The following is a 22,179-nucleotide window of genomic DNA, read 5'->3' as shown; positions in this document are numbered from 1 at the left end:
ACTAACTGTTCTTTGGAAGTGGGAACGGGGGTGTTCATAATGCTTTCAACATGTTTACGTTTTGGTTTGATGCCCATTCCACTGATAGTATGCCCAAGATATTCTACTTCCATCGCCTTGATTTTGCATTTATCAAGACGAAGAGTAAGACCCTTTTCAAACAAAGCAGCTATAACTTTTCTTAAGTTGTAATCATGTTCTTCATTGTTCTTGCCATGTACTAGAACAGTGGTCTTCAAACTGGGGGGCTGGCCCCCCTAGGGGGGGGCATCAGGCTCTGGCCTAAATAAGTATTGTGCTGATAACAGTGCTTTGTTTTAAGCTGAGAAAAATGAGAGGCACAAAATAGCTCTGTAATGGCCCATCACTAATATGTTTTGTCATTTATATCCTAGCTGGGAGAAGGTGTTCAAAAGGAAGGGACTCCAAATATTCTTTAAACCCCTCACCCCCACTTCTAATAGTCACACTGTGGATACTTGTACATGTTAGCATGGCCTGCCTGGCCAAAATAGTATGTTTGGCAATCATGTATTTAATTGTATTTTTAAAACGGTAACAGAACGTAACTGCAATGTTTAAATATGTATTGACATATTTAAACATTACCAATTTAACAAAATAATTTTGAAAAATTCTGAAGGGGGCCTGATAATTTTTCCCCCACTGGGGGAGCGCAGCTTTAAAAAGTTTGAAGACCACTGTACTAAAATATCGTCCTGAAACGCAGTGGCACCAGTTAACCCCTCCTAAGTGTCTCTCATTAGTCTCTAGAAGACTGAAGCAGCACTGGCAAAGGCCAAAAGGCGTACGGCAGTACCTAAAAACACCTTCTGGGGTAATAAAGGCAGTTAAGTTCTTTGATTCCTCAGCAAGGACAACCTGGTGGTACGCACTCGCTAAATCAATGCACGAGAATACTTGCGCACCGGCCAAGGTTGGCACCATCTCATGCAAATTTGGCAGGGGATGGTCATCGGCCCATGTAGCACTATTTAAACTGTATAAGTCCACACATAGCCTGAGTTCGCCAGAAGATTTAATCGAAATAACAATGGGAGAAACCCATGGAGATGACTCAATGGGTTCAATCATGTTTTTTCGCACAAGTCTTTAAGCATGTCCTTTAACATATTCCTGTAGGAAAGTGGTACATTTCTCACTTAGTGACTAACGCGAATTCTCTCAGGAAGTAAAACGAGCAAAAATTCCACGGTTTAGTTGAAACAGTGCACACTGAAAGAGTGTGAGAAAAAGTCACCAATTTTCGATGGAAATGACAAGAACCAACAAAACAGTCAAAATATAAAAATAAGCAGATAGTCAAGCTCGCAGTCGATCCAAAACACGAACATATGATGCCTTGGAAATGAAAAGGTCCTCTGTAGGCACTTCAAGTGATCCCAATAAGGTTTCTCCAAAAACGAGAAGAAAATGATATAAGGGCAGTGAATCCGTGCCCGCTCGTCGCCAGTGTAAGAAAGTATCCGAACCAGATAATCATCCGACTGAAAGACGATGGATACTTCAAACGAGGTTTATTCAGAAATAGTACATCTGGTTCATTCGTAGGCTACAAGTTGAATGCCACCAATGGTAAACTCTCCCACCTCCCAACCTTCCACATTTATTCAAAGCATAACATCTATGCTAAGAATGAGACAGTCACAAGCTGTGACAGGAATGCTACGCTCGTGACAGCCACTCCATGCACACGTGAAGTTGGATAACAAAAATACCACTGAAGGAAGCTCCGTCCTCGATAACGTTCCTCAATTTGAGTGCATAGGACGGACTGAGAGTGTGTAGCAGTGCAGTCACACACACTGCCAGAGCAGTGCACTGTTCACAATGCTTGCTCAATTATGAATTTTTGTGCGACCCTCCTGTCCCGTTTGTGTGTCTGCCTCAGTGCCAATGGTATCAAGGAGGCGCTATAAATGTGTGACTAAGCATTTTAGTGCGGTGATGCAGACCACCATACTAAAATGCGTTAGTCTGACCCATGATTTGTTACTTGGCAGGGCTGTGGATACAAGCTGCGATCAGATCATGCTCTAGTCTTATCTTTTTGGGAGACAGAGTGCATTCTGACTTGAGCTGCTTCAAGCCCCTTTTTCTTTGGCATCATTCGGGGGCCTTGGTATTTGGGAAGGTTCTGCCACACTCAGTAAATACCCAATCTGCAGGTGTCTTTATTTACAGGCTGTTTTACTCCATCCTCATGCCAGGTTGCTTCCTCGGGATACTGCCAAGCTTGGTAGCACTGCGTGTTTCCGCCATTTCTGAGCTGCAAAACGCGAACTTTTAGACACAGTATTCCCCCAATATTCAACCAGGTTTGACTTAGCCAAATTTCTGGATGGGAAAAGTGCAGTCCTCGCTCTACTGCAGTCATGCCATAACTGGCCATTTGGAGATGGTCGTGCTGGCACCCTGCTGGCTCTTTCTAGTGCATAGTTTCTGAACGATTATTTCTGTTAGAGGTTCTCAGCTCTGTGCTCTTGAAACATTATGTGCTCGAAGTTCTGTCACTGGTTTCTGTAGTCCTTCAGTGGTCTGATTCAATTCTGTTTTGCAGTTTTAGTTTTGTTGATGTGTTCTGCACTTTAGCTCAGTTTGTCCCGCAAAAGCTCCAAGTTCATGGCCACAGTGTATAATCTTCAGTATGGCTGTCTGGGATGCTGTTGCTGGTAGAATAGCATCTTGTTTATACATCTTCTCAGTGTCCGTTGATTTTGTAGGAAGATTTGCTTTAGTTTTCACATTAGTTCCGTTCATCCCCACTTTTCTGTTCCATTGCTGCTATTATTTCCCCCCCCCCCCCCCCCCCCCCCCCCCCCCATTGATTTGTGGCTCTGGATTCCTACTGCATTCTGGGGTTGTTCTCCAGTAATTTGTGGGTGTGCCCTGCTGTTACTGTGATTTTCTTTCTGGAAATAGGCCATTGGGCTTTGTTAATAGTTAACTCATTCTGCCTGCTGTAGATCTGTAACCAATGCTTTAGCAGATCTCCACTAGCTTCCAGTCAGGAAAAGGATTATGTTTGGCACATAGAGCACTCCATGGATCAGGACCAGAGAACCTTAAAAGTACATTTAAGTTGTACTCTCCAAGAAGGTCATTACGATCAGCCTCCCTTAGCGTAGTGACTATTCAGAGAATCAAGAAAACTATTGGCTGTTTTCTCTTCGATTTATAACCTTTCCATTCTGCTTCCAGGAGGCAAGTCTACGCAAGCACCAAGACGCCCATGGGAAATCATGCGATGTAGAAATTTTAAGTCCAATCAAATCAAGCAGCACCAGTCACTCTACCAACTCTTCTGGTCCTCTTCAGCCTGGTGTTTGGGTCTCCACTTACCCATGCCTCCACCCTGTCTCATGGTCTGTACAGGCATAAGAGTTGTCCTTCTCTGGTCACAATGTCTCTGCTTTTTCTAGTGTTCTGGGGTGGCCATCTTGTTTCCCTTGTCACGAACAACATGGACGCTCTGTTTCCAGCAGCTTTTCATAACAGCAGTGGCTGTAGTGACACCCATTCTCCTTTTAGGTCTCGCAGACCTAGCGCTGGAGCTCGCATGCGCTCCTCGCCCTGCGGAGCTTATAGTGATTGAGTAGATTTCAGAAGGGACTTGAAGCCCCGCCCATCATTCCTATTGGCTGGCGTCATCGTTTATGGTAAACGCTGGCCTCCCATTAAAATGAGGCTTCTTGGTTACCACCCGGTCTCCTTTTGGCCCCACCCACCCGGACTGGAACGTTTGCTTGCGGCGTTACACGGGATGCTTTAGTTATTATAGAATTTGCAGCGCGCCCACACAGCACTCATGGGAAAATGGCAGGCGCCGCTTGCATGCGGAGCGAAGCGCTGCTATTACTTTAATATTAGCCAAGAACCCCCCCACTTCCCACTCTCTCGGGACAGTGGAGACCGGGTTGACTTCTGTATGTCGGACTCTTGCCCTTTCCCTGAATTCGGTGCAATTTGCGTGCACCACTACTGGTTCTCTTCCTGTTGGTCCTGTGCACGAGGAGGCCTTGAGCCATCGGACCAGCGGGCGCCGGAAACCCTGAACGGTTTGCAGCTGGTGCTTGTGCAGAAGCGACCCGGCCAAGGACAGTGAGCAGGGCCGTGGACGAGTCTGTCGTGTATCAGACCTGTGCCCCAGAAAGACTAGCTGCGCGGACTCAGTCATGTTCACTGGGTTTGTGGGTAGGTTTGTAGAGGGCGTGATTTCCAATTTGAAGTCAAGTGGTAATTATTAACCTGTGACATTGATGATTTCACCGGCCCGCTGGTGTTTATTTTGGGTAAGCCTTGGGTCATGATGGTTAAATAAACCGGTTTTAAATGTACACTAACCCATTCCCAGAGAAGTGTTTTGAGGCCCTAAAATTGAAACAGGTGGAGGGTCAGACTTGCAGTGGAGGGGGGGGTTGGGAAGGCCCCTCTGCTGGATAATACCGAGGGGGTGTGTCTAGGTGGCCTTACCCCACTCCTCAAATCTCCTGCCTTCCCTCGCATTTCACAGTTGAAGTCAGATCACTCGCAGCAGTGGGTTTGGAAAATTTGTCTATTTTGTGTCTTTGGGATATCTGCATTGGTTTATCTCTCATGATTGTGTACTGTTGCCACTTGGGCCTAATTTTCGGCTGATTAGGTGAACTAGTATGGAGGTACCCATACTCCCAGTGAACCTCAACCTTGTAGCCGTGGAGGGCTCACCCAGCCAGCCAGCCGAAGTCCTATGTTTCAATCTATAGGAGGCTTCTTAACCCTGCGAGCTCTTGAATGTATTCCATTGGGGTATCTGCGGTTATCCTAGACCTGGGCACAGTGGTTTCCCTTTCTCCTGTTCTCATGCAATATTTGATTTGGGAATGCAGGGGCCAGTGGGGGCTGGTCGGGGACAGTCGCGGGGGATGGGGGAGATAGGAAAAATAAACTTACCTGTGGGTAGCCAGCCGCCGCCTCTCCTCCCTCCTTGCTGTATTCTGCCTCCCGTAAGCATCCAGACTCCCCTAGCCAATCACAACGCTCCCTTAAAGCAGCGTCGTGATTAGTCTGAACTCTGTTTCATTGCTCAGACAGGGAGTGGGAGGCTGTGCATGTTTTCCACCTAGGCTGTGCACTCGGTCTTGGGCTCCTCTGCTAATACTTCGCCCCAGCCCTCTGCTCTTAGTGACTTGTGCGGCCCAGGTCCCCAGCAGTCTGGCACACCACGTTTTTTCCGTCATGCCCTTGGTCAAAGGCTGCTGCTCTCCACCTTCCACATTGATGCTGCTACATGTAGCCCCATCTGCATCTGGTGGAGGCCACTTGGTCTCTGTCTTCTCCACTCTTTGGCTTCCAGCCCGTTCCACGAGCTGGACCGATAAGCCATTGTCTCACTTGGCCTTCAGTCACATCACTTGGTGAACTCTCAGTAATGCAGTGCACATTTCGTACATTTCAGGTGGCCTTGTGGGAGGATTTCACCAAGACTGAGTGAGCTTTATTGGAATGTGGCTGTCATGTTGACATTTTGGACGCAAGTTCTCCCCCAACCCTAGTTTTTCGGTAAATCTAAATTCGAATTGCTTTTGGTTCTGATTTCTGCGTTTGTTGCATCAGGATGTTGGCGGAGCGTAGCAGTACCCTAGCAATGTGCGTGCTAGTTCATGGGCTCCAGGCAATGTCCCCATTGATCGGTTTTGTTCATGCTTTGCTCGATCAGCTCAATGGAGCGAACATACTTGATTCATTCATTTTTTTTCCCCTTCTAAATAAAGACATTCTATTGGCGATATTCAAATCAATTTTCCGAAAAAATATATTGTTACTACTGCCATATATAAATTCAAATGAGGCTCTCTGTCCTGATAGCACCCATGTCCTTTTCAATTGTTCCCGTGATTAGTCATTTACAAAGCACACTCCGAAGCCGGGTAGTGGTGCTTAATAAAAATAAATTCTGAATGAGAGAACTGTAGTGGATCGGCATCAATTTCATCCAAGGTGACAAACTAATAACATATATATTAATAATGAATATAATTTCGGCCACGCACTCAAAATAATTACCTCTCAAAGTTGCACAATGATCTGATGCATCCCCCATATCCCCCGCATTTATTCAGACGTAACAAATACGTTTAGATTGTGTTGCTCTCAAGCCAAATAAGATGTCGGACTGCTTCCACCACAGGACCATAATAATGCTGTACCTTGTAAATTAACCTTGGATTTGAAACTGTAGTCAGGGAAGCCACTTTTTCTTTAGAACTAAAATAATTTTTGGGGAAAAATACAAGTTTCGATGCGAAGAAAAGCGAGGTCACTTATTTTTTATTTTAAAGCAAACTAAAATGATCTTTCTCCTTTCAGTGAAATGTTACGTTTTTGTATACATATGTCCTTTTAGAGATTTACATATATTTATGTGATGACAGTTTGTCCGAGTTAAACAAGGTCTTTTGGCATTCTAATCTTGCACCAACCTGTGTGCATGTCCCTTACAACAGCTTTATGTGGTACTGTGTTGTTGTTTATGATGAAGCTTATTGATCATGTATGATGGTGAAGGGGCGTTCTCGTTCTTTTATTTGCTCTTGAAATCTTACACCAGTATAGGCTGCGTTTGTATGTAGAGAAAGATTTATGTCAAGACTGCTTGGCGCATTGCTGCGTTGGTGTGCTTTTTGTCTGGAACTTACTAAAGGGTGCCCTTGATTTTTGTCTCCAACGGTGTTCTGTCTCTGAAGTATGCTTCTGGTGTAGCTTTCCTGTCTCTTCAGGTTAGCACTTTCTATTACAAACCTTGTGGTAATCAGGGAGTTGTAGTTTAAATGGTTTAACATGTTTTAAAAATTGATGAGGTGGTAGCTTAGAGTTATTGGTTGGTTAGCTGAAAAATAGTATAAGATTTCTGAGTCCTCAAGAAGGTGAGGGGGCGAGAGTGGGGAAATGACGGGTCACAGGGCAGATGGGGACTACTCTGGGGCGGCTCCTCCACGTGGGCGGAGGAACGTTGCCCCACTGCTTTCTCACAGTGCTATAAGCAGAAATATAAAATGGTATTTTAAATACCATTTTATGTTTCTGCTTCTCGCACTGCGAGAAAGCAGACAGGTATGCCTGGTTGGGGATGGGCAGGTGGGCAGTCCTGCTGGAGTCCAGGGGAGGAGTAGCTTGCCCACTCTGAATGCACTGACTGTTTGGTCGGCCCCAGGGCCGACCAAACCAGCCATACGCACTCTGCATTTTCTCTATGTAGGATGCATGCAGTCTACATAGAGAAAATGGCCTCCCCATAGACGCCTGTGGGGTCGGCGTCCTAGCCAATCACAACGGTGCCATTGCTGCATTGTGATTGGCTTAGGGGAGGAGAGGGAGGCTGCCTGCTTCCTGTAAGGCGGCGGCACAGAGAGAGAGGAGTCACAACGCGGGACTGGAGGCGAAGGCAAGTTTAATTAATTTTTTTATTATACCTCCCTTCCCCTCCCTGCCTCTTAGGGTAGTGAGGTCGAGCAGTCTCAGGCTTCTCAGGGAAGTAGTGTGGGGGGCGCATGCTCTGAACTCAACGATCAACCAACAGACCCAATATCTTAAATGTCAATCTCAGTGCTTGTCTTTAAAGGAAAAATACCGTTCCATGGCATGTGTGGCTCTAGATACACATGTGCTGCATACTCCTGCCATCTAGTGTTGGGTCTGGAGTTGTCAAATTGTTTTTCTTCAAAGAAGTCTTTCGAGTCACAAGGTCGAGCGACTACTCCTCTTGGTGATTGGTATATTTTCTCTCCGCCGTCTGATTCAGATGTGTGTACCCTCGCTCCATTTTCGACTATGTTATGGTCCACTTTTGGTCTTTTTTCCTATCCTTTAGTTGGGATTGTTGCCATTTGCGTTTCTTCCATCTGTGTTTCGACAATCATTCCGGGGCCCACCTTCAACATCCATACCCGTTTTTCTGACAATGCTTAGCTGGTAATGGAACGTACGCTCTTTCGTTTCTGCCCACGTTGCCATGCGAAGTATCTTCATACAGATCAACACTCGGTGTGCAACTTGTGCTTGTCCCCCGAGCAAAGCAGTTTGCACCATGTGCAAGCCATTCCACTCAAAAAAGGCCCTATGGAATCACAGAGCCTGTCACCTTGAGATGTCCTACAGAATTACAGATGACATTCCTGACCTATTCGGTGAGGAGCATGCCCAGTAGCAGCCATCGGTCGAAGAGGAAGAGGCCTTCTCTATTGGTGAAAATTCCAGCTCCGACCTCGAGGGTGACTTTGAAATAGAGGACATTACACCAGCTCAGCAACCTGTGAGTATGGCTCCCCCTGCTCAGGCCCACCAGCCCAATCTGGCCAAAAAACATTCAGCACTTCTGGTATCAGAATCCCAGGTCCTTGGCCACCACTGCTGTCTATCCATGGTCGGCACTGAAAAACTGCTGTGGATGACCCGCCTTCGAGCCGAAAGCACATACGAAGCCGAGATCATCTACTTTGGCTTCATCGGACTGAGACCAGCCACTGGCACTGGGGTTGATCTTGGGTGCTGAGCCGGTAGTCGACCTCAATCACCAAAGCATTGGAGCCGAAGATGTTGAAGCTGAGCTAACAAGCCTGGTCTCGATCCACAGATGGAACCAATCCTGCAAAAGTTACAGGGAAGATTGGACACACGGCAGAAGAAAATTCATATCCAGGCTGATACTGGAGGAATACTAGCCAAAGCTTCCTCTCCTCCTCCACAACCTAAAAGAAAGCTTACCTTTGAAGAGGCTTTCGACATGCCAGCCCCTTCTACAAGGAAGACTATGGACAAGGCTACCAGCCCTCCACCTCTACCACCTTCATCCCCATCTCTACCACTACCACTCTCTCCTGCACCATCATCTCCTACAGAAGACCACATTCCCATACATATCACCACAACGGGCTCAACAGTTGGATATGTGGGTCCACAGGGATATGACCCCAGAGACACCTGTAACACTGATCCCAATTCTGACATAGATCCTGATCTTTATTCTGCATACCCTTCTCCTCCTGAAGATGCTACCTCTTACCCGGTTATATCTAGGGCTGCTGCATTTCATAATGTGAAGTTACATAAAGAGCCTCTTGAAGATGACTTCCTCTTCGACATGGATTCCACAACGAAAAGGGCTACCCAATATCTGCCCATGTTAAAAGGGATGTTTAGGCATACTGATGACCTATTTAAAGACCCTATTAGGTCTAGGGTTGTTCCACCCAGGGTAGATAAAAAATATATACCCGCACCATCTGGCCCTATTTACATCAAAGGACTGTCACCGCCAGGCTCGCTAGTTACCACCACAGTCCTCCAGCATGCCAACTCTCAGGCCACTGGAGCCACCCTCCTCTTGACAGGAAAGTAAAATAGATGCTGCGAGGAACAGAGTTGCAGCTCAAGCTGGAAACCATTGGCGTATTGCCAACGCGCAAGCTCTCGTAGTACGCTATGACCGTGCCCACCAGGACGAAATGGAAAATCTACTCCAATATCTCCTGGAGGAGCATAAAAAACACGTCCAACATTTAGTATCTGTGAGTGAAAATTATTACTAACACCTCCATACGGTGCTCACTAGTCAACAGAAGTATTTTACTTGGGCACGACGCATGGCTTAGAATCTGAGTTTAAACCTGCGGTTCAGCAAGCAGTGTTAAACATGCCCTTTGATAAGGAACATCTTTTTGGTCCTCAGGTGGACTCCATATTAGAAACAATAAAAAAGGATACTGAGACGGCCAAAGCTGTGGGAGCCCGAAATACCCTCTACCCATGTTTTTATTTTGTCATCCAGGTCTCCGTGAAGCCTTAAAATCCCCCTCTTCTGAGGCCTCCCAACTCCCAACAAAAACAGCAAGGTCAAGGCACCTACTCTGAGGGCTACTATTGTGGCAGCAAGGTAACACCAGAGGTAAAGGTAAGGCTGCCTCCCCCCGAAGCAACACCCTCCACCAAGCAGTGACTTCCCTCTCCTTCAACCCGATCACATAATACCTGTGTGCGACAGAGTTCAGAATTTCCTACCCACATGGCAGTCCATCTCATCAGACAAGTGGGTATTAGCCATTATCCAACTTGGCTATTGCCTGGAGCTCATTACCACATTACTCAACATTCCACCTCACTTTCACAGGCTATCACACAAGCATCAAATATTACTAGGACAAAAAGGTCAAGCTCTTCTCCTCAAAGGTGCTATAGAGCCTGTCCCTCCTCTACATCAGGGTTCAGGGGTATACTATCTGTACTTCCTAATACCCAAAAAGGATGGGTCCTTCCGGACAATCTTAGACCTCAGACTGTTAAATAAATTCATTTTATTGGAACACTTCCACATGGTCTCCTTACAAGATGCTATAAAGTCGCCCTGTTGAAGAAGCGGCATGACTAAACTAGACCTCACTAGCTACCCCACCAGGGTTCAAAATATGTTTTGCTAATCGTGAAGGGGGAAAAAGAGGTGGGGGGGTGGCGATTATCTTCAGAGACTCCTGGGAACTTGTGCCTTCTGCCCCGCTGCTCTTGCTTGGTATTGAAGGCTTACATTTTTGCTTCCAGATTACCCCTGCATTTGCCCTATCTGGCATTCTTATTTATAGACTGCCTGCATGTGCAGCAACTGCCGTGCGGTCTCTATGCGATCTGAATGCCCAAAAATCAGTGGTCTATTCAAATTTTTTGGTTTTGGGTGACTTTAATTTACATGTAGACGACCCAGATTGCGTACAAGCGGCGCAACTTGTGTCCTCTCTAGAGGGGGCAAACCTCCTACAAGGGGTGCTTTTGCTGACACACATGGCAGGTCACACTTTAGACCTTATTTTCTCGAATACAAAAAATACCAAAATAGGGGCCCCACTACCACTGACCTGGTCGGACCATTCCCTCATCCCCTTTTCAATTACTCTCCCGACTGTTAAGTTAGTAAAAAATATCCAGATGGTGCAAAAAAGGGACTGGAAGAAACTGTCGGCGGAATCCTTAAGCCCCATACTGAGGGAGAGTTATCCTCAGCTGTCCCACGACCCCAACCTAGATGCAGCTACTCTGCACAAATGGATTGGGGACGCAATGGAAGCTGTTGCACCAATCCGAATGAGGAAACCCGATAGATGCTCACCCTCGGCGCCCTGGTTTTCCGCGTCCCTGAAAGAACAAAAAAGTCATTGCAAAAAACTGGAACGCCAATGGAGAGTAGCCTACTGTGATTTAGCCAAAGTGGTTTATAAAAAAGCAATAAAAGAACTTCATAAGGCTTTAAAAGTTGCTAGACGAGATTACCTTGTAGCACGCATTCAGAATGCGAACCACTCTGGCACAGAAGTTTTTAAAGTAGTTCAATCCTTTTTTAAACCTAAGGCTAGTGAACTCGAGGTTACAGCCTCTGTAGAACGTTGCGAAAAAATCGCGAACTATTTCGACGACAAAATCTCTAAAGTCTATGACTCTTTTACTCCCTCCGAGGCCACTGTAAAACTGGAAACATCTGCAGATGGTGGCGGGAGGGCAACACTCTTAAACTTTACCCAGCTATCGCACCAGGAGGCATTAGCAGAAATATTGAAATGTAGGTCGGGCGCACCAGATGACCCCTGCCCTCCAAAGTTTTGGAAAATGTTAGCTCCATCTCTGATCGAGGGACTTCGCCATATTTGGAATACCTCCTTAGAGACAGGTATCTTTCCCGACTCTTGGAAACACGCATCTCTCCTCCCTCTGAGGAAGAAAGTTAATGGCGACCCGGGTGACCTTAGCAATCTGAGGCCCATTTCCCTGCTTCCTGCCCCGGGTAAGATGTTAGAGAAAATGGTTCAACGCCAACTGACCCCTTTCTTAGAGCAGAACCGAGCTTTTCATGATACTCAATCGGGTTTTCGGGCAGGTTTCAGTACCGAGACCGCTCTTCTTGAGGTGGCAGAGTCGGTAAAATGGACATTGGATTCAGGAGCATCGGCATTGCTGGTGCTCCTGGACCTGTCCGCGGCCTTTGATACGGTAGACCATGGCATCCTGGTCCAGAGACTACAAGATGTGGGTCTTGGTGGGACGGTGCTAGCTTGGGTACAATCTTACCTAAGGGGGCGCTCCCAGAAAGTTGCTCAACAATAATTTGCTTCTAGACCTAAGCCAATTAAACGTGGCGTCCCCCAGGGCTCAGCCCTAAGCCCCCTGTTGTTTAATGTCTACCTAGCTCCGCTTTTTACTCTTATTGCCAACTGGGGTGTCAAGGCGATTTCGTACGCTGATGACACCCAGTTGGTGTTTCCATTTAAGGAGCGGTCGGCAGATACTTTCAAGAATTTCAAGGGCTGCCTTCAAGATATAGCATGCTGGATGAATGCTAATAAATTAAAGCTCAATGCCGGAAAAACTGAAGTCCTGTTTTTTGGCAAGGGCTCAGCTCCAGATCCAGCACTGTGGTGGCCATCAGAGATGGGGACACCACCAATACCTGGTTCATGCACTAGGAATCTGGGTGTGAAATGGGAGGCAAATCTTTCCTTCTCTGCTCAAATTAAGCAGGTGTCTGCTAGATGTTTTAGCACCTTGAAAAATTTACAGAAAATTCTGCACTTTGTACCGGAGGATTGCCGAAAAACTATAGTACACGCTACAGTCACGTCCAGGTTAGACTATGCCAATAGTCTTTATCTAGGTCTACCCAAATATGCCATAGGACGTCTCTAGATGATTCAGAATGCGGCTGCGAGACTGGTGTTACGAATACCTTTTAAACATCATGTCTCTCCGTATTTACAGAAGCTCCACTGGTTGAAAGTGGAGAAGCGAATCCAATTTAAGGCCATGATTCTGGCGTATCGGGCCCTAAAGGGAAACTGTCCTAAACATCTGAAGCAAAGACTGAGCATATATAAACAAAATCGGGTGTCACGTTCTAACTCTCAGACGTTGTTGCAAGCCCCTCGCTTTGCGAAGGCTCGTTTGGGAGGAAGGACTTTCACACTGGGTGTTGCATCACTGTGGAACAACCTTCCAGAGCCCCTGCGGAAGGTAAATACTGAATCTAGCTTCAGAAAAATATTGGAAACATGGCTCTTGTAGGTCCTTGGCCTTTTTCTGGTCGCCACTCAGCTATCTCTAGCGCCGGGACACCCCTATTTGGGGTAGCCGCGCGCTTTATAAATCGCACTAATAATAATAATGGTCTCCTTACAAGATGCTATAAAGTCGCCCTGTTGAAGAAGCGGCAGGACTAAACTAGACCTAAAGGACGCCTACTTCCACATACCAATACATCCAGCTCGACGCAAATACTTACGATTAGTCCTAGCAGGCAAACATTACCAGTTCAACGTTCTCATTGAGTTGACCACCGCACTCCTGAGTGTTCACTAAATACATAGCGGTGGTAGCTCATCTGCGCAGAGAAAATGTCCATGTATACTCTTATCTGGACGACTGGTTTATTATCAAAGCCAATACTCATCACCAGTGTCAGCAACACACTCAGATGTCACTGTCAACATTCCCAAGTTTCACCTGCATTTATTACACGTTCAGTCATACTTAGAGTCAATCCTAAATACACAAATAGGATTAGCATACCCCAATCCTGCAAGAATTAAAGAACTTCCAAGCAATATTGCCTCAATTTCAGGTAAACCATCACCTCACAGTGAGAAGATCATGGGTCTTCTAGGGATGATGGCTTCATACATTGTCATAGTACCCCATGCACGTCTATACGTGTCCATTACAGGAATGTTTAGCTCAACAGTGGTCTCAGTCATAAGGTCAGTTGCAGGATCTAGCGTTGGTGGACCACCTCACAAGCCGCTCTCTGTACTAATGGAATACCACCTATCTGTTGAAAGGGCAGCCTTTTCTCAACCCTGTTCCCCACATCACAGTCGCAGAGCTGCATCACAGATGGGTTGGGGCACACACACCTTAAACACCTCACAGCGCGGGGTATCTGGGATGCCAAGCACCGGAGTCTCCATATCAACTATAGGGTAGGCCGTAAACTCCGCTCTGCTGGCAGAGTTTGTCCACTCTGCTTGGAGCGCGGAGTTCGGCAACAACTCCGCTACAGCCATGTAGCAGAGTTTACTGCTCACCACACCTAATTGATTCTGGTTTATTTGTCCTTTGGTTTCTATTAGAGTCCACGTGCCTCTCGTCTCCGGCCATCGGTCCAATCCTGGGGTCTCATGTCACGACATAGAGAAGGCACATAGTACTGAAGTTCAAGGTGTGACTTGGAGGGTCACGGACTAGCATGCTGCCTGTGTCCCAAATGCGGCAATGCATTATGGATGAGTTAGTCAGGGATATTGGTCTACGCTTTTCGCCTCTCCCTCTCCTTCCATTTCTGGTTTGGAACCTGAGGCAGACGTCTCTTACAATGAACCTAGTAGCTCCCACCTTGGCTTGTCAACCCTGGTTCATAACACTACTAGACCTCTCTGTAGCTCCACACGCGAAGCTCCACAGCAAACTGGACCTTCTTACTCCATGGACAAGTCAGGCACCCAGATCCCAAAACTCTCAACCTAGCAATCTGGCTCCTGAGGTCATATAGTTTAGTTACCTTAACTTACCATCAGAATGTATGAAATTCTTAAAGAAGCATGTAGACCCACCACTAGAGCTTGCTATGCAGTAAAGTAGAAACGTTTTGTCTGCTACGGTCATTGAAACCAAATTGACCCTTTGAAAGTCACAGTAAAAGACATGGTCTGATACCTACTTCACGTACAAAAGTCTGGGTTTGTGTTCACATCTATACAGTTTCATCTTGCTGCAATGACTGCTTATTTCCAAAATAAACAAACTTTCTTTATTCAAGGTCCCAGTTATTAAAGCCTTTATGGAGGACCTCGAACGAGTTATTCCATGGGTTTCACCAGCACCTTCCTGGAACCGCAATTTTGTCCTCACAAAACTCAGGAAAACCCCTCCATTTGAATCCTTGCCACCTTCCAAGAAGGAAATTGAAGGGGGTATTTTTAGTCACCAATTCTTCACTTAGGTATGTTAGTTAGCTCCAGGATCTAACCTTGGAAGAACCTTTCTTTCAACTTTCAGTTATTCTTTGCACCAACCCTAAATTTCTCCCTAAAGTGGTATTTCAATTTCTCCTCAATCATTTGACTGAATTGACAGTTTTTTCCCACAACCAGATTCTTTTGCAGAAAGGGCTCTTCATACATTAGATGTTAAAAGAGCACCCATGTTCTATATTGATAGAACTAAAGCTTTCAGAAAGTGTAGGCAACGTTTTGATGCTTTTTCATCTCTCCACAAAGGCAGCCTATATCCAAATCTAGCATAGCCAGATGGATAGTAAAATGCATTCAAACTTGCTATGCTAAGGTGAAAAGACCTCAACCTGTTACTCCAGGGTGCATTCTACTCGGAAAAAGGGAGCAACCATGGCCTTAGAAAACATTTCCATAGCTGACATCTGTAAGGCAGCTACATGGTCCACACCACACCACACACATTCACTAAACTTTATTTTATGGATGTTTTAGCACGCCAGCAAGCCAATGTAGGGCAAGCAATGCCACGTACCCTTTTCCAAACGTCAGCAATACGCACTGGTTACCACTGCTTCTGATTGAGACTGCTTTACAGTCTATGCAGAGCATGTGTAACTACAGCCACACATGCCATTGAATGGAATCTTACTTACCCTGTAAGCATCTGTTTGTGGCATGTAGTGCATGTAGATTCATATGTGCCCACCCTCCTTCCCAGACTCCAGTGGCGGCTGATTGGGAACGATGGCAGAGGGCAGGAAAGAGGAAGGGTGGGGGGTTTAGAAAGGAAAAAAAAAAGAACCTTATTTTCACGGATTGCCAGCCGCCGCCTCTTTTCTTCCGAGCAGCAACAGGAAGCAGACAGCCTCCCAAATCCCCTGACCAATCCAAGTGCTGCTAAGGCAGCATTGTGATTGGTCTGAAAGCTGTGGTTTGGCACTGAGACGAGGACTGGGAGGCTAAGCATGTTCTACACCCACGCTGTAATCTAGCCTAGGTGGAGAACATGCAAAGTGCATCTTGGGCCGGCCATACCATCTTGCACACTTAAGTGCAGCAGGAAACACTCCTCTGCCCTCTCCCAGGCACGCCCATCCTCACCCTAACCTGGCTGGTTCCAAGAAGAAAATTATAATGTAACGTTTTTAACTTTGCGTTATTTTTTTTGTACTTAGTGGGGTGACGCTCCTCCGCCTTATGTTGTTTTTGTAATAATGTGAAGACAGCAAGCGGAAGATGACAGTGAATAAAAAAGGGAATTGCTTTGCAAACATCATTGCTTTGTTCTCCTTGCTACAGCTTCCTATTCTTTGTTTTAACTTCTGTGGACCCCGCCTGAATCAGTGCTGGAAGCGGCGTATTCCAGCTAAGCAATTTCTATGATTTAAACTTCAAAGCAACACACAAAATACAGAAGCAAATGCAGGTTATGAAATCGTGTATAATAAACCATAAAAAGTGCAAATATCAGCATTTTAATGGGAAGATTAGACATTTTCAAAATGCGGTTTATTACTAAAATATATTAGATTTTAGCATTTCACTTAGGCCTTATGCTACTAATGCATGCTGTCTTTTTGTCGGGCATATCAGTGTTTCAGTTGAGAACACCAATTGCCAATACTAGATTCTGTCTGCTGTACATATGCAGCACCCACGAATCATGAAAAGGACATCAATTTAATTTTTTGCCTCCAGTTTCAAATTTCTTAACATTTACAGAGCTTTTAATATGTTTCAATGTTGCTTTTTATGTATAAATACCTCATCAGTGTGCTAATATGTAATTTTCTAAGTAATCGCAGGGTTCCAGAGTAGGAGTTGTGTACCACAAGTTTAGAACCACTGCTTAGAACATGCCTGAAACACAACCACATGTGGAGACGGGCAGCTCTCCCTTCTTGTTTGAAATTGGTCTCTTCAATGTCACCACTCAGAAGCTAGGATCGCCGTATCACATGTACCCTGTCATGCCAGTGGTTACAGACATGACTCCTGGAAACACACAAGCAGAGCTAATGATTACATTAATCTGGTATGTTAGATGTTCATCTTTGTGATCTGTCGCTTTCTTTTTGCGGCCTGCTCCTGGCAGCATTGCAGCCACCACCGGATTGGTCCTCTTCTTCCTTATTCCAACATGGTGAAGAATCATCACCTCTTGGGAAACCAGGGGGGCAAGCATGCCCATTCAATGTCTCTCAGGTGCAAGGCAGAGAAGAGATTGTATTGTCTGGGCTGCATTCTTCGGGAAAGTTAAGATTTTTCGAAATGAGCCAGGTCATGTTAAGGGGGCAGATGTGTGGGTGATCATGCATTTATGCAAAAGTGTATTACCTCTCTCAATCTTTCAACAAAAAACAAAGAATTCAAGGGCAAAAATATTGTAGATTCGCTCACTAGACAAACTCGCTCCCCTTAAGCTATTAGGTTAAAAAATGAATGATGAACAAAGTTGTACTTTTGCTCTACATGATATGGGGCTGGCAAAATGGTACGTCTAGTTGATCAGGCTATAACAAATTTTCTTAGTAGATGACATTTTATGTTGCGGTTTTAAATGACTGATGCTTGCCGGAATGCATACTGCTTAAAGACCAGCACAATAGTAAATAATTAATAATGTGGCTTTACTAGTCTACAATAACATCGTTTTATGAGTGTAATCATGTGTTTAGTAGAAGAAAACACTGTTTACGTTGAAAAATAGTGATTTGTTTCAGAGCATCAATGTTGCATCATATCTTTGGAATATGGTCTTCAGTCATGGAACGCCATTTTAAGAGTGCATGATTTCTTTAGACCAGTGTGTGCATACTTAAGTCACTGACTATGAAAGGCACTACACCCCACATAGTCACCCAGGTGAATTAGGCCAAGACACTTCACTGTCGCGTGGAGTTTACATGTGGTGCATTGCCAGCAAGTGATTAAACGCGATCCTCTATTGACGTCATCAAAGCTGCCAATTAGTTGTGGTTTGTCACGGAAATAGTAATGAGGGTGAATCATCTAAAAATTCACAGCATACATAAATTCAGGCTGATTTTATTCAAGACCACATTGCAGTTTTATTTTGTGCTAAGTGGTGCCTTTTGTGTATGCTTGTTGCATGGTTTATATCACGTTTAAAAATCCGAGGCATCATTTACAAAGTTTCAGAAAACATCTGAGCAGTTGCAGCACTTTCTTTTTTGAATAGAAACACAGGCACCTGTGTTAACTTCCTCCTTAATCTGGATGGAATTGGGTGGCTTTCTCCTGGCTGTAAATATATTGAGCTCCGCAGATTATGGTACTATTAATTTAATGTAGAGGTGAGATCAAATAATAAAAAATAAAAAAAAACAGCTGTACTTACCTTGCCTTTCTGTTCCTTTAGGTGAATCTGGATTGGGAAAATCGACGCTTATCAACTCATTATTCTTAACAGACTTGTATTCCTCAGAATACCCGGGTCCCTCGCATCGAGTCAAAAAGACTGTGCAGGTATGTGTGATTGTGTTTTAGTTCTTTCAGTTTTTTCATAAATTATTTTTCTCCATTCTTTATTGATCAATGTAGGTCCCGTGTCTATCTACTGATCCTCCTGGTAATTAATCTTTAAGGCATCCTTAGCCACAAATAAGGAGAGAATGCTCAGTGTACTTAATTTTTAGATTAAATAAACCAGGATAGTGGTTTTGAGTTGGGTGTGGTATTGTTTTCACAGATCCCTCTGTGCACTTTATTCAAATAGAACAGTAATGGGCTGCCCCAAGTGTCTGGCATTTCTTTAAAAGAAGCCTAAATTATGCCTTTATTTTAGCTTCTTCCGGAGTACGATTACTTAGTTATCGCAATATATGGTCTCCACCTCTCTACTCTACATGACCTACACCCATGAAAGGTTCGGAAAGTCACCCCCAAGGATCTCCAACAGCTATGGCATCTTGCGTCTAATTTTCACGTTTGTGTAGACGTCTCAAATTACACTGTGCATAAGGTATCCTGTATTCTTCATTGTTAACATAAGTTGGCCAATTTCCCAACTGGTAATACCAGTACTTCAGGCTTCCACGGCAGGTGAAAGGAGAATGAAATCGGCCATCTAGTGTAAATATTGTGCAACTCATAGAACCAAAGTTCTAAAACTGATTACACACTAAGGACCACATTACGATGAGGCTTCGAAAGCCTCCGAATGCCGTTCGGATACTTTCCACGCCTCATCGCAGGTTCAAAGCAGACGGCCTCATTACAATGGAAGCAAAAGACACACAAATGATGGACAGAATGCAGAACAAATCAAAACATTCACCCCTAGTCAAGAGATCTGGGTTAAATCCATCATTCTTTTGCTCACCATGCCACCCCAGTTTAGACCTGGCCATATGTAAATCAGTCTTGACCCTGTGCCTCATGGGAACAGTCCAGCCCGAACTGCCAAGCCAGGCCTTTCCTGGACTGGAAACAAGCATCCTAGGACCGGTTTCGGGGTTTTATTCCTCTTCAGCCAGGATAGCTTGAGTTCAGTGAGCCCGGGGACTCCCGTCTGGGCATACCCAGCGCACTTAGGACGAGAAAGCAAAAGACACACAATCGATGGATGGAATGCAGAAAAAATCAAAACTTTCACCAGTCAAGAGATCTGTTTTAAATCCGATGGATTAAGGCCCAGATCTCTCTACTGGGGTGAATGTATGACATTGTTCTGCATTCTGTCTATCAATTGTTTTTGCATTTGTCACCCCGATTGGGACGGGTATGCCCAGACGTGGGTCCCTTGCTCTCCATGCCACAGGAGTCAAGCTATCCTGGCTGATGAGGGCTGAAAGCCCGAAACCGGTCCTAGGATGCTTGTTTCCAGTCCAGGGAGGACCTGGCCTGGCAGTTCGGGCTGCACTGTTCCCATTGGGTGCAGTGTCAAGACTTATTTGCATATGACTGGGTCCAAACTAGAATGGCAAGGTGAGCAAAAAAACGATGGATTAAGGCCCAGATCTCTGTACTGGGGTGAATGTATGACATTGTTCTGCATTCTGTCCCATCAATTGTTGTTTTTGCATATGTCACCACGAGTAGGACGGGTATGCCCAGATGTGGGTCTAGTACTCTCCGTGCCACTGGAGTCAAACTATCCTGGCTAATGAGGTCTGAAATCAGCCAGGATCGCATCAAAATTCAGCGGTTGGGACCGGAGGTCAGTTGGACCTGTATCCATAACGGCTGCATCCGCCCGACGTCGAAATAAGGCCCCAAGTGTAAATTTGTCATGAAAAACTCGTAATTTGCTCAAGAAAAGTTCCATTCTTTTTTGTTTGTAAATGGTTCTATTGAATAATTTGTTACACCAATTGACTAAGTTATGCAAGGAAAATAACTTGTGTGCAGTGTAACTCCAATATACAAATCCTGCAACTCATAATTTGTACTTTCAAATATAGGAAAACAAACCGGACCGTGTTATACAAAATACTCAACTGAAAACAAACTGAAAGAAGAGGCTGAAATTATGGAGAGGAGGCAGGGTTAGAGAATGGGTATATTATATATTAAATACTTGTAACTCTTCTGTTACTAAAGGCTTAGGTGTGGAACTCTGTGTGGAGATTTATCATGGATTTTCCATATTGAAATTCGTGCTTTATTGCATATTTCTTAAAGGTGTTTTTCGTGACTTATTTATGGTCTTGAGAAAGCAATTAAATTATTTCGAAATACGTGTTGGCCTAGTAATTGGATTTTATGTACCTACTACTTTCACTTGGAAATCTAGCGTTCTGATGAAATTGGAACTTTACTAATGGAACATTATTCAATTAGAATTCCATATCACTCTGTAGCTTTTATTGGGTGCCTCTAACTCTCTAGGGCAAAGTTCTTGCTCACTCCACTTCTTCGATGATGGGCACACTTCTTTTTCTATGTTCGTGTATGTATAAATGTATTTATATGTGTGTGTGTGTGTGTGTATATATATATATATATATATATATATATATATATTATCTACTGGCGGTCGCCAGTAGATAGTTATAGTTAGGACCCTGTTTCCATAGGAAATCCGCAACATTCTATTTGGAATAACTTTGGCGGCGGTCGATGAATCCTCGCGAAATTTTCAAAATAGGTGGGGCGCTACGCTCCGCTCCTACCCTGAAAGTCTCGGGGGGATTCGTCAAGCGGGGGCTGAGAAAAAAGGGGGGTCCCAAAACGCGTTTTTCCCATGCATTTTTCCATAGGACCTTTAGACACAGCTACAGCCCGAACGGCTGAACAGAGTTACTTGAAATTTGGCAGAGAGGTAGTCCTCAGGTCAAGGAAGTGCCTTTTGTAGGTCTGGTGTAAATCTGTCCAGTAGTTCCTGAGAAAATAGCATTTAAATCAATATATATATGTGGGCGGAGCCTAACCACACATCTCATCCTGAGATCTGATTGGCTGTCAGCACTTCATCCAAGAAGTGTTGGCAGCCATCTTGGGACCAATATACATGATAGCACCTCATTAAAAAGCATTGCAGTTAATAGAAGATTTTAAGACTTTAGTTACATTATAAATCATTTGTTGATGGTACCATACTCATTTTAGGAATTGTGGTATGTTCTAAAGTGATTTCACCATGTGAAAAAGCCTTCTGCTGGGATATCATGATTGAGAGAAAAATATTTTCTCATGCTTTTACCACAGAGGTTTGGAAGGTGATCTATAAGCTAAACTGAGAGCTTATTTTCTGTAAATTCACATTATCTTTCTCAGTCATGTGAGAATGAAGTCTGACATTCTCAGTAAAACATGTACATCCAACAAGGGCAGAGACTGTCAGTTGATTCCTTTGTGTTCTACTGCAGCTTTCCAGAGTGTTCCAAAGAACTACTAGAGCGCTAACCGTCCTACTTATGATAAATGTATGACACACCTGAAGCCATCTTGCTTGGATTAAAGTGGTAACTCTTAAAACATTTAATTTAAAAAGGAACAAAATGAGGGGGTTCATTTTTCCATAAAAAGTATGATTAGTGCTGCAGAAAGAAAAATTAGGGCACATTTTGAGTGACTTCTCAAATCCTGGCATGCAGACTGAAACATGCACTTTCAATACCAGCAGCAGTTTTCCCTGGTGAGCAGTAGCTTTACTACAGTGATCTAATGAGCA

The 22,179-nt window shown here is 44.7% G+C and overlaps 1 protein-coding gene across 5 annotated transcripts in view; it reads left to right on the top strand.

The window, feature by feature from the left end:
• SEPTIN7 (septin 7) overlaps positions 1-22,179 on the top strand; it is a 495,709-nt gene that overhangs the window by 222,421 nt on the left and 251,109 nt on the right. For all 5 annotated transcript variants that reach the window (XM_085607478.1, XM_085607476.1, XM_085607479.1 and 2 more), the window contains one exon: positions 18,424-18,530. In XM_085607478.1, coding sequence (XP_085463604.1) covers positions 18,424-18,530 — 107 coding nt within the window. The remainder of the gene's footprint in view (positions 1-18,423; positions 18,531-22,179) is intronic.

Source organism: Triturus cristatus, chromosome 5_2 (assembly GCF_964204655.1).
Source record: "Triturus cristatus chromosome 5_2, aTriCri1.1, whole genome shotgun sequence".
NCBI lineage: Eukaryota > Metazoa > Chordata > Amphibia > Caudata > Salamandridae > Triturus > Triturus cristatus.
The sequence above is the reverse complement of the archived record's forward strand: the minus strand, read 5'-3'. Positions and strand labels throughout refer to the sequence as shown.